We start from the raw sequence: 13,938 nt of genomic DNA, 5'->3' as shown, positions 1-13,938 counted from the left end.
GTCAAAAGGATCAAAAACATGCAAAGCAACAAAATGAATATTATTCAACATAAAGCCTTTAAAGCTTTTTACAGAAAATGTTGAGATCTCAAACTCTTTTTACTCATCAACATTTTCATCAGTAACTCATTTAATTACACATTGTTTCTCAGTAACTGTAGTGGATTACAGTTACATTTACTTTGTAATTAAATTATGTAACTACCTTTTCCCAACACTGTAAATTTGCTTGTCATTATTTTAGCCAAATTCTACATTCATCAAATTAAATTCTTAAAGAAATTACCATCCTAACCCTAAACCTGAACATTTATCTTAAGATGCTACTAAATCTAAAAAAAACCCTGGCATGAGAAATGAACCAAAACTATGAATTTATGCAAAACACGATTTTTATCACTCACTGCTGTAAAAAAAAACAGAAATAAAATTGTTCTCATTTAGTCTAAATAAAAATGTAAAAAAAGTTTTATTTAGTTTGTTTTAAATTAATGAATTAAACAGATTTGTGTGAATGAAATGTGTAATGTTGCAGTACTCGTGTTAAGCCACCAGGTGGCGCCTATGTTACAGTCCGTTCCAGCCGTACAAAGAGGAAGCAGAAGAAGAAGCGGTGACGTGTTGTGGTCACAGCTGATCGTGACGTCATTCAGCAACATGGCGGACTGGAACAGAGGTATTTATTTATGACACGTATTCAAGTTCATATAAAGCTGTTAAAGAGCTTTAATATCAGAAAATACTGAGTGTGTTTCTACCGACGTGCGTGTGTGTCCGTGTGTGTGTCTCTCTCTCTCTGTGTGCGTGTGTGTGTGTGTGTGTGTGTGTGTGTGTGTGTGTGTGTGTGTGTGTGTGTGTGTGTGTGTGTCTCTCTCTTTGCGTGTGTGTGTGTCTCTCTGTGTGTGTGTGTGTGTGTGTGTGTGTGTGCAGGTCATGGCTCTGTTGACGACATGCTGGACACTGAGAACAAACGTCTAGCAGAGAATCTGTCTGCTAAAGTCTCCAGACTGAAATCTGTGAGTCACAACCAGCAGGATCCTTATATTACATCACTGTTTGACTGTCTTTATGTCGTTTTAATGGTTCTGTGTGTGTGTGTGTGTGTGTGTGTGTGTGTGTGTGTGTGTGTGTGTGTGTGTGTGTGTGTGTGTGTGTGTGTGTGTGTGTGTGTGTGTGTGTGTGACAGCTGGCGTACGACATCGACAGAGAAGCTGATGATCAGAACGAGTATCTGGACGGCATGGTGAGTCCTTCCTGTCCTCCTGGGAGAAAGCGTAACGTTCCTGGGATTACATAGTAAAGTGTAACGTTGCTGGGATTACACAGTAAAGCGTAACGTTGCTGGGATTACATAGTGAAGCGTAACGTTCCTGGGATTACACAGTAAAGCGTAACGTTCCTGGGATTACACAGTAAAGCGTAACGTTCCTGGGATTACATAGTAAAGCGTAACGTTCCTGGGATTACACAGTAAAGTGTAACGTTCCTGGGATTACATAGTAAAGCGTAAAGTTCCTGAGATTACACAGTAAAGCGTAACGTTGCTGGGATTACATAGTAAAGCGTAACGTTCCTGGGATTACATAGTGAAGCGTAACATTCCTGGGATTACATAGTAAAGCGTAACGTTGCTGGGATTACATAGTAAAGTGTAACGTTCCTGGGATTAGACAGTGAAGCGTAACGTTGCTGGGATTACACAGTAAAGTGTAACGTTCCTGGGATTACATAGTAAAGCGTAACGTTCCTGGGATTACATAGTAAAGTAGAACGTTCCTGGGATTACACAGTAAGGCGTAACGTTCCTGGGATTACACAGTAAGGCGTAACGTTCCTGGGATTACACAGTAAGGCGTAACGTTCCTGGGATTACATAGTAAAGCGTAACGTTCCTGGGATTACACAGTAAAGCGTAACGTTCCTGGGATTACATAGTAAAGTAGAACGTTCCTGGGATTACACAGTAAGGCGTAACGTTCCTGGGATTACACAGTAAGGCGTAACGTTCCTGGGATTACACAGTAAAGCGTAACGTTCCTGGGATTACACAGTAAAGCGTAACGTTCCTGGGATTACACAGTAAAGCGTAACGTTCCTGGGATTACATAATAAAGCGTAACGTTCCTGGGATTACACAGTAAAGCGTAACGTTCCTGGGATTACATAGTAAAGCGTAACGTTCCTGGGATTACACAGTGAAGCGTAACGTTCCTGGGATTACATAGTGAAGCGTAACGTTCCTGGGATTACATAGTAAAGCGTAACGTTCCTGGGATTACACAGTAAAGTGTAACGTTCCTGGGATTACATAGTAAAGCGTAACGTTCCTGGGATTACACAGTAAAGCGTAACGTTCCTGGGATTACACAGTGAAGCGTAACGTTCCTGGGATTACATAGTGAAGCGTAACGTTCCTGGGATTACACAGTGAAGCGTAACGTTCCTGGGATTACATAGTAAAGCGTAACGTTCCTGGGATTACACAGTAAAGTGTAACGTTCCTGGGATTACATAGTAAAGCGTAACGTTCCTGGGATTACACAGTAAAGCGTAACGTTCCTGGGATTACACAGTGAAGCCTAACGTTCCTGGGATTACACAGTGAAGCGTAACGTTCCTGGGATTACATAGTAAAGCGTAACGTTCCTGGGATTACACAGTAAAGCGTAACGTTCCTGGGATTACATAGTGAAGCGTAACGTTCCTGGGATTACACAGTGAAGCGTAACGTTCCTGGGATTACATAGTGAAGCGTAACGTTCCTGGGATTACACAGTAAAGTGTAACGTTCCTGGGATTACACAGTGAAGCGTAACGTTCCTGGGATTACATAGTAAAGCGTAACGTTCCTGGGATTACATAGTGAAGCGTAACGTTCCTGGGATTACATAGTAAAGTGTAACGTTCCTGGGATTACATAGTAAAGTGTAACGTTCCGGTTCTTTTTCTTTCAGGACTCAAACTTCATGAGTGCGACGGGCCTGTTGACCGGCAGCGTGAAGCGGTTCTCCACCATGGTCCGATCGGGTCGAGACAACCGGCGGATCCTCTGCTACGTCTCCGTTGGTCTGGTCCTGGTCTTCTTCCTGCTCTACTACCTGATCTCCAGGATCCAGCGCTGACACCAGAACCGGTCCAGATGCTGTAGACTCTGTTGTTCTATCTGAGAGGTTTTTGTCCTGGATGGTGGTGTGGTGTGGGGTGGGGGGGTGTGGGGAGGGGCTGCTGGTGCTGACCGGAGCAGAGCGCTGACGTCTCCCAGCTTCACCTGTGTCCTCTTCCTGCTGCAGCCAGGTGGGCGGGACAAACACAACGGCTGAGTGTGATAGGCTGATCAAGCTGTCAATCAAGACAAACCCCCCAAGACTTCCATCAGATTAGATGATAATTTAAAGCAGATTTGTTCACACTGTGTTTTATATTACAGACTAAACTCCTCGGTGTGATTCTTCCTCCTGAAGCGACGCACAAAACAACTGAACTGAAACTTCATAAATTGTGTCCTACAAATTAAATATAATAATAAACGTTATTTAAAGGTGCAGTGTGTAGAATTTGGTGGCTTCTATAGCAGGAACAAACATGACAGAAATTAAATTAAATATTCATAAATATTAATCAGTTTTAATTAGTGTATAATTACATGGAAATAAGAATGTTCATGTGTTCATTACAATGATCTACATCTACATAACCAAACACTGGCTCCACCACTAGAAGACATGAATCCTACACGCTGCACCTTTAAATAGCAGCTCTCACAGCTGCAGCTCAGTGCTTTGTAATGAAGTGAAGAAACAGAATAAATGATATGAAACACTGAGTGAGGACAGCAGAACATGTGACAGGAAGACATAAAAACATGTTAAAGAAGAATAAAAGAAAGTAGGAGTTCAGTGTTTACAGAGCCCATCACTGCTGAGATTTAAAGGACCAGTTCACTATTTATCAAACATCATAAACCAACAGTCAGTTTAAAACCAAAGTAAATGAAGTGTGTTTATGTGTGTGTAATGATTCCTCCTGTTCATACTGACCATTACATCCCTTCATAATGTTTACAATGGAAGAAAAATAGTGAACTTGTCCTTTTTTAATAGATTTAAAAGTTTATTTTCTGATATTTTCTCTTTTACATTCCAGCTGAAATTACTAAACATGCAATAAATGGTTTTAATTGTGGAATATTTTGGGCTGATTGATCCTTTTTTCCACATGATTTATGTAAAAAGTTACTGTCTTTATTTTAACCATCATAAAGCTCTCAGAGAGAACATTAATATCTTATCTTCATGAATAAAATGAGAGTAGATAATAATAATTAAATAGAAGCTAACACAAAGTCTCCATTTAAATCATGTTATTATTGTTATTATATGTTATTATTATGAAGATATTTTCCATCTTAACAGTGCTCAGACTGAAATATACTGACTCTAAAGACTGGAACCTTTAAACTGGAGAAAATAATGAACACATAACCTCAGTGTCTCACTGGTTATTATTTATTACACACACAATAACAGACAGTCAGAGACATGTTTATGTGATGTCTTAAGTGTGGATGAAGCTGCTGTAAACGAAGCAATTCCCAGTGAAGGATCATTAAAGTATCTACTGAGTAAATCACTGGGTTTCACCTTGGTCGAAATGTTAAAAAATTAAGTTAAATAAAGTTGTTTGATCTTTATTTCCCTCATGTTTTTCTGTATTGGACGTTACGGGACGGTTCGGGCAAGCTCGTGTTCTCTCGGCAGTTTCTGGCCGCTGTGTCTCGTTCCGGGTGGGCTCGTGTTCTCTCGGCAGTTTCCGGCCGCTGTGTCTCGTTCCGGGTGGGCTCGTGTTCTCTCGGCTGTTTCCGGCTGGTGTGTCTCGTTCCGGGTCTGCTCGTGTTCTCTCGGCTGTTTCCGGCCGCTGTGTCTCGTTCCGGGTGGGCTCGTGTTCTCTCGGCAGTTTCCGGCCGCTGTGTCTCGTTCCGGGTCTGCTCGTGTTCTCTCGGCAGTTTCCGGCCGCTGTGTCTCGTTCCGGGTCTGCTCGTGTTCTCTCGGCAGTTTCCGGCTGCTGTGTCTCGTTCCGGGTCTGCTCGTGTTCTCTCGGCTGTTTCCGGTGCATCTCTTTCAGGTTGGAAAACAAACCACCGGGCTCGTGTTTTGGCCTTCTTTTTCTGCGGCTTCGGTCTTCTTATTGCTTGACGGTTTCTTCCGTTTCGGAGAGACTTTTGTTCCTTTACCGGTTCACCGTGAAAAGCCTCCGCGCTGCCAGTGGCTCCCCGGCTCTCCCGCTACAGCTCGGATATATTCGGCTCCTGTCGTTCGGCGGAAGAATGGACGAAGCGGACTCGGCCACGAAGGCGCTCGGGCTGCACGAGCCGCCCATCGGGCCTCCGGTGGCGGGAGTCGGGTCGGATACCGAGTCGGAGGCCGAAGTCACAGCGATGGCGGTGATGGCCGAACCGGGAAACATCGACATGGGAGCCGAGTCCCTGCCGAACCCAGACGAGGCCGAGGCGGCTTTTGCAGGCAAGGCGGGAGGGAGGGGCCACTGCTGGGGGGGGGGGGCACTGCTGCAGGGGCCTCTGCTGGGGGGGGGGGCACTGCTGCAGGGGCCAATGCTGGGGGGGGGGGGGGGGGGGGGGGGGGGGGGCTGTTGCACACACACATGCAGAGTTTCTGTAACTACATCTCTGTTTTCACTGTTTATTCATGAACACAGTGGTTCTTAAATGGGGTACGTGCACAAATCTTTATTTATAACGAAGTTAATTATTTATTTTTTAGTTTAATGGATACCAACCAATACTTAAAGATACAAACTGATATTAAAATATTGCTTTTATTTATTTTTATTGTTATTTTGCACATTTGTAAAATAAAAATAAAGGTAGAAACCCATTCTGGGCTTATCTAAAAACTTCACCTATAAGATATAATACGATTTACCTAAATAATATTACGTACAGAAATGCAAAATAAACTAAAATATAAATTAAATACAAAACAAAAGAAAAAATAATAATACATTCACAAAACATTATAAAATCCTATATTAACTATTACCAACCGATATTAACTGATACCAACCGATATTAACTGATACCGACCGATATTAACTGATACCGACCGATATTAACTAGTACCAACCGATATTAACTGATACCGACCGATATTAACCGGTACCGACCGATATTAACCGATATTAACTGATACCAACCGATATTAACCGATATTAACAGGTACAAACCGATATTAACTAGTACCGACCGATATTAACCGATATTAACTGATACCGACCGATATTAACTGATACCGACCGATATTAACTATTACCAACCGATATTAACTGATACCGACCGATATTAACCGATACCGACCGATATTAACCGGTACCGACCGATATTAACCGATATTAACTGGTACCAAGCGATATTAACCGATATTAACTGATACCGACCGATATTAACCGATATTAACTGGTACCAAGCGATATTAACCGATATTAACTGGTACCAACCGATATTAACTGGTACCAACCGATATTAACTGATATTAACTGATACCAAGCGATATTAACTGGTACCAACCGATATTAACTGATACCAACCGATATTAACTGGTACCAACCGATATTAACTGATACCGACCGATATTAACTGATATTAACTGATACCAAGCGATATTAACTGGTACCAACCGATATTAACTGGTACCAACCGATATTAACTGATACCGACCGATATTAACTGATATTAACTGATACCAAGCGATATTAACTGGTACCAACCGATATTAACCGATATTAACTGGTACCAACCGATATTAACTGATACCAACCGATATTAACTGATATTAACTGATACCAAGCGATATTAACTGGTACCAACTGATATTAACTGATACCAAGCGATATTAACTGGTACCAACCGATATTAACTGATACCGACCGATATTAACTGATATTAACTGATACCAAGCGATATTAACTGGTACCAACCGATATTAACCGATATTAACTGGTACCAACCGATATTAACTGATACCGACCGATATTAACTGATATTAACTGATACCAAGCGATATTAACTGGTACCAACCGATATTAACTGGTACCAACCGATATTAACTGATACCGACCGATATTAACTGATATTAACTGATACCAAGCGATATTAACTGGTACCAACCGATATTAACCGATATTAACTGGTACCAACCGATATTAACTGATACCGACCGATATTAACTGATATTAACTGATACCAAGCGATATTAACTGGTACCAACCGATATTAACTGATATTAACTGGTACCAACCGATATTAACTGATACCAACCGATATTAACTGGTACCAACCGATATTAATTGATATTAACTGATACCAACCGATATTAACTGGTACCAACCGATATTAACTGGTACCAACCGATATTAACTGATACCGACCGATATTAACTGATATTAACTGATACCAAGCGATATTAACTGGTACCAACCGATATTAACCGATATTAACTGATACCAACCGATATTAACTGGTACCAACCGATATTAATTGATATTAACTGATACCAACCGATATTAACTGGTACCAACCGATATTAATTGATATTAACTGATACCAACCGATATTAACTGGTACCAACCGATATTAATTGATATTAACTGATACCAACCGATATTAACTGGTACCAACCGATATTAACTGATACCAACCAATATTAACTGATACCGACCGATATTAACTGATATTAACTGATATTAACTGATATTAACAGGTACAAACCGATATTAACTGGTACCAACCGATATTAACCGATATTAACTGGTACCAACCGATATTAACTGATACCGACCGATATTAACTGATATTAACTGATACCAAGCGATATTAACTGGTACCAACCGATATTAACTGGTACCAACCGATATTAATTGATATTAACTGATACCAACCGATATTAACTGGTACCAACCGATATTAACTGGTACCAACCGATATTAACTGATACCGACCGATATTAACTAGTACCAACCGATATTAACTGATACCGACCGATATTAACCGGTACCGACCGATATTAACCGATATTAACTGATATTAACAGGTACAAACCGATATTAACTGGTACCAACCGATATTAACCGATATTAACTGATACCAACCGATATTAACTGATACCAACCGATATTAACTAGTACCGACCGATATTAACCGATATTAACTATTACCAACCGATATTAACTGATACCAACCGATATTAACCGATATTAACTGGTACCAACCGATATTAACTGATACCAACCGATATTAACTAGTACCGACCGATATTAACCGATATTAACTATTACCAACCGATATTAACTGATACCGACCGATATTAACCGATACCGACCGATATTAACCGATACCGACCGATATTAACCGGTACCAACCGATATTAACTGATACCAAGCGATATTAACCGATATTAACTGGTACCAAGCGATATTAACTGATATTAACTGATACCAAGCGATATTAACTGGTACCAACCGATATTAACCGATATTAACTGGTACCAACCGATATTAACTGATACCAACCGATATTAACTGGTACCAACCGATATTAATTGATATTAACTGATACCAACCGATATTAACTGGTACCAACCGATATTAACTGGTACCAACCGATATTAACCGGTACCAACCGATATTAACTGATACCAACCGATATTAACTGATACCGACCGATATTAACCGATATTAACTGGTACCAACCGATATTAACTGATACCAACCGATATTAACTGATACCGACCGATATTAACTGGTACCAAGCGATATTAACCGATATTAACTGGTACCAACCGATATTAACCGATATTAACTGGTACCAACCGATATTAACTGGTACCAAGCGATATTAACCGATATTAACTGGTACCAACCGATATTAACTGGTACCAAGCGATATTAACCGATATTAACTGGTACCAACCGATATTAACTAGTACCAACCGATATTAACTGATACCGACCGATATTAACCGGTACCGACCGATATTAACCGATATTAACTGATACCAACCGATATTAACTGATATTAACTGGTACCAGCCGATACCAACCGATATTAACCGATATTAACAGGTACAAACCGATATTAACTAGTACTGACCGATATTAACCGATATTAACTATTACCAACCGATATTAACTGATACCGACCGATATTAACCGATACCGACCGATATTAACCGGTACCGACCGATATTAACCGGTACCAAGCGATATTAACTGATACCAACCGATATTAACTGATACCAAGCGATATTAACCGATATTAACTGGTACCAACCGATATTAACTGGTACCAACCGATATTAACCGATATTAACTGGTACCAAGCGATATTAACCGATATTAACTGGTACCAACCGATATTAACTGGTACCAACCGATATTAACTGATATTAACTGGTACCAACCGATATTAACTGATACCAACCGATATTAACCGATATTAACTGGTACCAACCGATATTAACTGGTACCAACCGATATTAACCGATATTAACTGATACCAAGCGATATTAACCGATATTAACTGATACCAACCGATATTAACCGATATTAACTGGTACCAACCGATATTAACTGGTACCAAGCGATATTAACCGATATTAACTGATACCAACCGATATTAACCGATATTAACTGGTACCAACCGATATTAACTGGTACCAACCGATATTAACTGATACCAACCGATATTAACCGATATTAACTGGTACCAACCGATATTAACTGGTACCAACCGATATTAACCGATATTAACTGATACCAACCGATATTAACCGATATTAACTGGTACCAACCGATATTAACTGATACCAACCGATACCAATCAATACAAACCGATATTAACTAGTACCAATCAATACTAACCGATACCACCGACCAATAGAATCTGTAACTTGTGACTCTGCTGTTGTTGATCAGAGGTGACATCAGTGACGGCGGTGACGGTGGGGGACGTTCATTCTGCGGACGACAACGTTTTCACCACCACGGTCGCAACGTCAGGAAGCCTCCCTGAACACGTGCTGGTAGGTCAACGCGCTCTGATGACCACGCTACTGCACATGCTCAGTGTCACGCTGTACACGCAGTCTGTGATTAAAGATAGCAGGAACCAGGTTTAAAGGAACAGATCCCAGTGTTCCCAGTGAGCCCAGTGTGCCCAGTGTTCCCAGTGTTCCCAGTGAGCCCAGTGTTCCCAGTGAGCCCAGTGTTCCCAGTGTTCCCAGTGTTCCCAGTGTTCCCAGTGAGCCCAGTGTTCCCAGTGTTCCCAGTGAGCCCAGTGAGCCCAGTGAGTGTAAAGCAGCAGTCATGTATCTGAAGAGTTCCTGACTGTGTTGTGAACAGGTTAAAGCTTTAAATGAACGCACACTGCCATCTAGTGGAGAAACACGTGTACTTCATATAACCTGTAAACCTCACATAAACTGTTGTTGTGGATCATTTCTGCTCCCAGATGTTTTAGCTGCTGTTCTGCAGACTGCTGGTTCATAGAAATTACTTTTTAACGTTTTAATGATGCTGCTGTTTAACATGTTGCTCTAAAATCTCAGCTGGTCAAATATCATCTAAAGAAACTCTGAAAAGGGACAAATCACAGCACTGAGCTTCAGCTTGCCCTCCTCATATACTGCTCACCTGTAACTGTGTGTGTGTGTGTGTGTGTGTTTGTGTGTGTGTGTGTGTGTGTGTGTGTGTGTGTGTGTGTGTGTGTGTGTCACAGAGTGGCAGGACCACCCTGCAGCTGGGTGAAGGTCTCGGTACCCAGAAGGCCACTCTGATCGTCGTTCACACTGACGCCAGCATCGTGGAGGCTGCAGGTCTCAAGTCGGCCAACTCCATCACACCAGGTAGGTGTGTGTGTGTGTGTGTGTGTGTGTGTGTGTGTGTGTGTGTGTGTGTGTGTGTGTGTGTGTGTGTGTGTGTGTGTGTGTCATCAGATTATCTCTGATGGGTCCAAACTACAGCAGCAGAAATCACACTTCATTATTACAAACTTACATTTATAAAGAAAGTCATTTTATGTTCATATTATGTTCATATTATGTTCTTCATCTTCTGATTCCAGACCAAACACATTCCTCATGTTTTCTGAGTAAGTGTAATTTACTCATTCTTCATTTCAAAAGTAAATCTGTCAAACTGTTGTTGATGTTCAGAGCGTCGTCACACTGTTTTATTACCTTTGGATTAATCTGCTGTGTCTAGAATAACAACATTAATGTTGGTGTCACCTTTTGGTTATTTTAATAAGATTGATCATACTGACTATTAAAAGATCTGCTTCAGATGTGCTTCCAGTGTTCAGTGATGGAGGACTGTATCACAGTGTTTCCTCACAGTCATTTAAAGTATCTGATCAGCTTCTATTGAGCTTCATCAGTGTGAGTTAGTCATATCAAGTGATATCTGACACATTTACAGTCTTTTTAGCATCAGATTCCCTCTTAGTGTTTCCCTGTTGAGCTGTGGTGGAAGTATAGTAACAAAAAGACTTTTCTACTAAAAACACTGTAACGTTCAAACCATAGACTGGCATATAGTATCGGATCTGAGCAGCGCCATCTTGAACATTTCAGGTGCATGCTGGGAAAAATAAAAACAGGGATTCTACTTATATGGGCATCAGGAGGAGCATGAGGCGCCCTCCTGAACCTGTGAACCAATCAACCTGTCAATCACCACGTAGCCACGCCCTAATGCATACCCTGCTTTATCGTCACATATAAAATCAGGGAGGCCAAAATGTCCCAAATGAACATCATACTGCATTGAAGAAGGCTTTAAACTAGCGATTGAGACCATAAACACATTTTGAAAACGTTTACTGATGTTAGAAATCAAGTGAGAAGTTGGTGAATTCTCCATTGACTTGTATAGAGACGGAAGTCCTTTTGACACCAAAACGGTCGCCCCCTGGTGGCCTTTTGATAGAATGCAGTTTTAAGTTACTTCCTGGTTGGCCTCATTACAGAGGACCAGAACTCCCCACCTGGCTCACACATAGAAGATGAAGATTTGACTCATTCAGACGACTGAAGCTTCATATTAGCTTTAAATCCATGTTTCCACAGAAGGAGGACTGTGGGTTTAGTCCTCCATCACTTCCATTGTAACAGGAGGAATCATTACACAGCTGATAAACAGTGTAAACCTGATCTTGATGTGTGTTTGTTTCGTCCTCCTGTGCGTCCCTCAGGCCCACAGACTCCTCCCACCCCTCTGACCCCCCCCCAGGACAAAGACTCCTGCTCTAAGTACAACTGGGACCCGTCCGTCTACAACAACGAGCTGCCGGTCCGATGCAGGAACACCAGCGGAGTCCTCTACAAGAACCGGCTCGGATCAGGTGACCACTCCTCAGATTAGCTCAGCTGCTCCTCACTCTGCTGCTCTCTGCTCCTCACAGTCTAACTCTGCTCCTCACAGTCTAACTCTGCTCCTCACAGTCTAACTCTGCTCCTCACTCTGCTCCTCTCTGCTCCTCACAGTCTGACTCTGCTCCTCACTCTGCTCCTCTCTGCTCCTCACAGTCTGACTCTGCTCCTCTCTGCTCCTCACAGTCTGACTCTGCTCCTCACTCTGCTCCTCTCTGCTCCTCACAGTCTGACTCTGCTCCTCTCTGCTCCTCACAGTCTGACTCTGCTCCTCTCTGCTCCTCACAGTCTAACTCTGCTCCTCACTCTGCTCCTCTCTGCTCCTCACTGCTCCTCACCCTAACCCTAACTCTGCTCCTCACTGCTCCTCACCCTAACCCTAACTCTGCTCCTCACTGCTCCTCACCCTAACCCTCTCTGTGTGGTTTCAGGGGGCAAAGGTCGCTGTGTGAAACACAACCATCAGTGGTTAACTCCCACAGAGTTTGAAGGTTTGGCCGGAAGAGCGAGCAGCAAAGACTGGAAGAGAAGCATCCGATACGCTGGGAGGCCTCTGCTCTGCCTCATACAGGTACTACACAGTACTACATAAAGTACTACATAGTACCTCTGCTCTGCCTCATACAGGTACTACATAATACTACACAGTACTACATAAAGTACTACATAGTACCTCTGCTCTGCCTCATACAGGTACTACACATAATACTACATAAAGTACTACACATATCAATCAACCAATCAATCTTTATTTGTATAGCGTTGAATCACACACACACAGGTACACACACACACAGGTACACACACACACAGGTACACACACACACAGGTACACACACACACAGGTACACACACACAACAACACATTAAGATGTTTTACATGTTTTTAATGTGTGTACCTGTGTGTGTGTGTACCTGTGTGTGTGTGTGTGTGTGTGTGTGTGTGTGTTATCAGGAGCGTATCCTGAACCCTCATGCTGCCTCCTGTACCTGTGCAGCCTGCTGTGACGACCTGACTGCGGTGAGTCACATCCTGTAACCCAGTGTTCCCAGTGTTCCCAGTGTTCCCAGTGTTCCCAGTGTTCCCAGTGTTCCCAGTGCTCCCAGTGTTCCCAGTGCTCCCAGTGCTCCCAGTGTTCCCAGTGTTCCCAGTGCTCCCAGTGCTCCCAGTGCTCCCAGTGCTCCCAGTGCTCCCAGTGTTCCCAGTGTTCCCAGTGCTCCCAGTGTTCCCAGTGCTCCCAGTGCTCCCAGTGCTCCCAGTGTTCCCAGTGTTCCCAGTGCTCCCAGTGCTCCCAGTGTTCCCAGTGCTCCCAGTGCTCCCAGTGTTCCCAGTGTTCCCAGTGTTCCCAGTGCTCCCAGTGTTCCCAGTGCTCCCAGTGCTCCCAGTGTTCCCAGTGCTCCCAGTGCTCCCAGTGTTCCCAGTGTTCCCAGTGTTCCCAGTGCTCCCAGTGTTCCCAGTGCTCCCAGTGCTCCCAGTGCTCCCAGTGTTCCCAGTGTT

At 42.6% G+C, this 13,938-nt stretch overlaps 3 protein-coding genes across 3 annotated transcripts in view; 2 read left to right on the top strand and 1 right to left on the bottom strand.

The window, feature by feature from the left end:
* LOC133981671 (cytosolic 5'-nucleotidase 1B) overlaps window positions 1-13,938 on the bottom strand; it is a 114,393-nt gene that overhangs the window by 64,098 nt on the left and 36,357 nt on the right. The gene's annotated exons all lie outside the window — the stretch shown is intronic.
* bet1l (Bet1 golgi vesicular membrane trafficking protein-like) lies at window positions 641-3,180 on the top strand. Its single transcript, XM_062420501.1, has 4 exons — window positions 641-676; window positions 931-1,016; window positions 1,187-1,243; window positions 2,955-3,180. The coding sequence occupies exons 1-4, from the start codon at window positions 658-660 to the stop codon at window positions 3,120-3,122; spliced, it is 330 nt and encodes a 109-aa protein (XP_062276485.1). The 5' UTR covers window positions 641-657; the 3' UTR covers window positions 3,123-3,180.
* The window catches only part of deaf1 (DEAF1 transcription factor), a 15,315-nt gene continuing 6,700 nt past the window's right edge, over window positions 5,324-13,938 (top strand). Inside the window, exons 1-7 of the mRNA XM_062420504.1 lie at window positions 5,324-5,519; window positions 9,985-10,091; window positions 10,787-10,913; window positions 11,132-11,158; window positions 12,263-12,412; window positions 12,872-13,011; window positions 13,396-13,461. Coding sequence (XP_062276488.1) covers window positions 5,324-5,519; window positions 9,985-10,091; window positions 10,787-10,913; window positions 11,132-11,158; window positions 12,263-12,412; window positions 12,872-13,011; window positions 13,396-13,461 — 813 coding nt within the window. The remainder of the gene's footprint in view (window positions 5,520-9,984; window positions 10,092-10,786; window positions 10,914-11,131; window positions 11,159-12,262; window positions 12,413-12,871; window positions 13,012-13,395; window positions 13,462-13,938) is intronic.

Source organism: Scomber scombrus, chromosome 6 (genome assembly GCF_963691925.1).
Source record: "Scomber scombrus chromosome 6, fScoSco1.1, whole genome shotgun sequence".
In the NCBI taxonomy this organism is placed as follows: domain Eukaryota; kingdom Metazoa; phylum Chordata; class Actinopteri; order Scombriformes; family Scombridae; genus Scomber; species Scomber scombrus.
This window is presented reverse-complemented; position numbering and strand designations above follow the sequence as displayed.

Coding starts and splice junctions, on each gene's coding strand:
- bet1l (XM_062420501.1), top strand. Junction 1,017..1,186: donor AAGTCTCCAGACTGAAATCT/GTGAGTCACAAC, acceptor TGTGTGTGACAG/CTGGCGTACGACATCGACAG. Junction 1,244..2,954: donor ACGAGTATCTGGACGGCATG/GTGAGTCCTTCC, acceptor TTTTTCTTTCAG/GACTCAAACTTCATGAGTGC.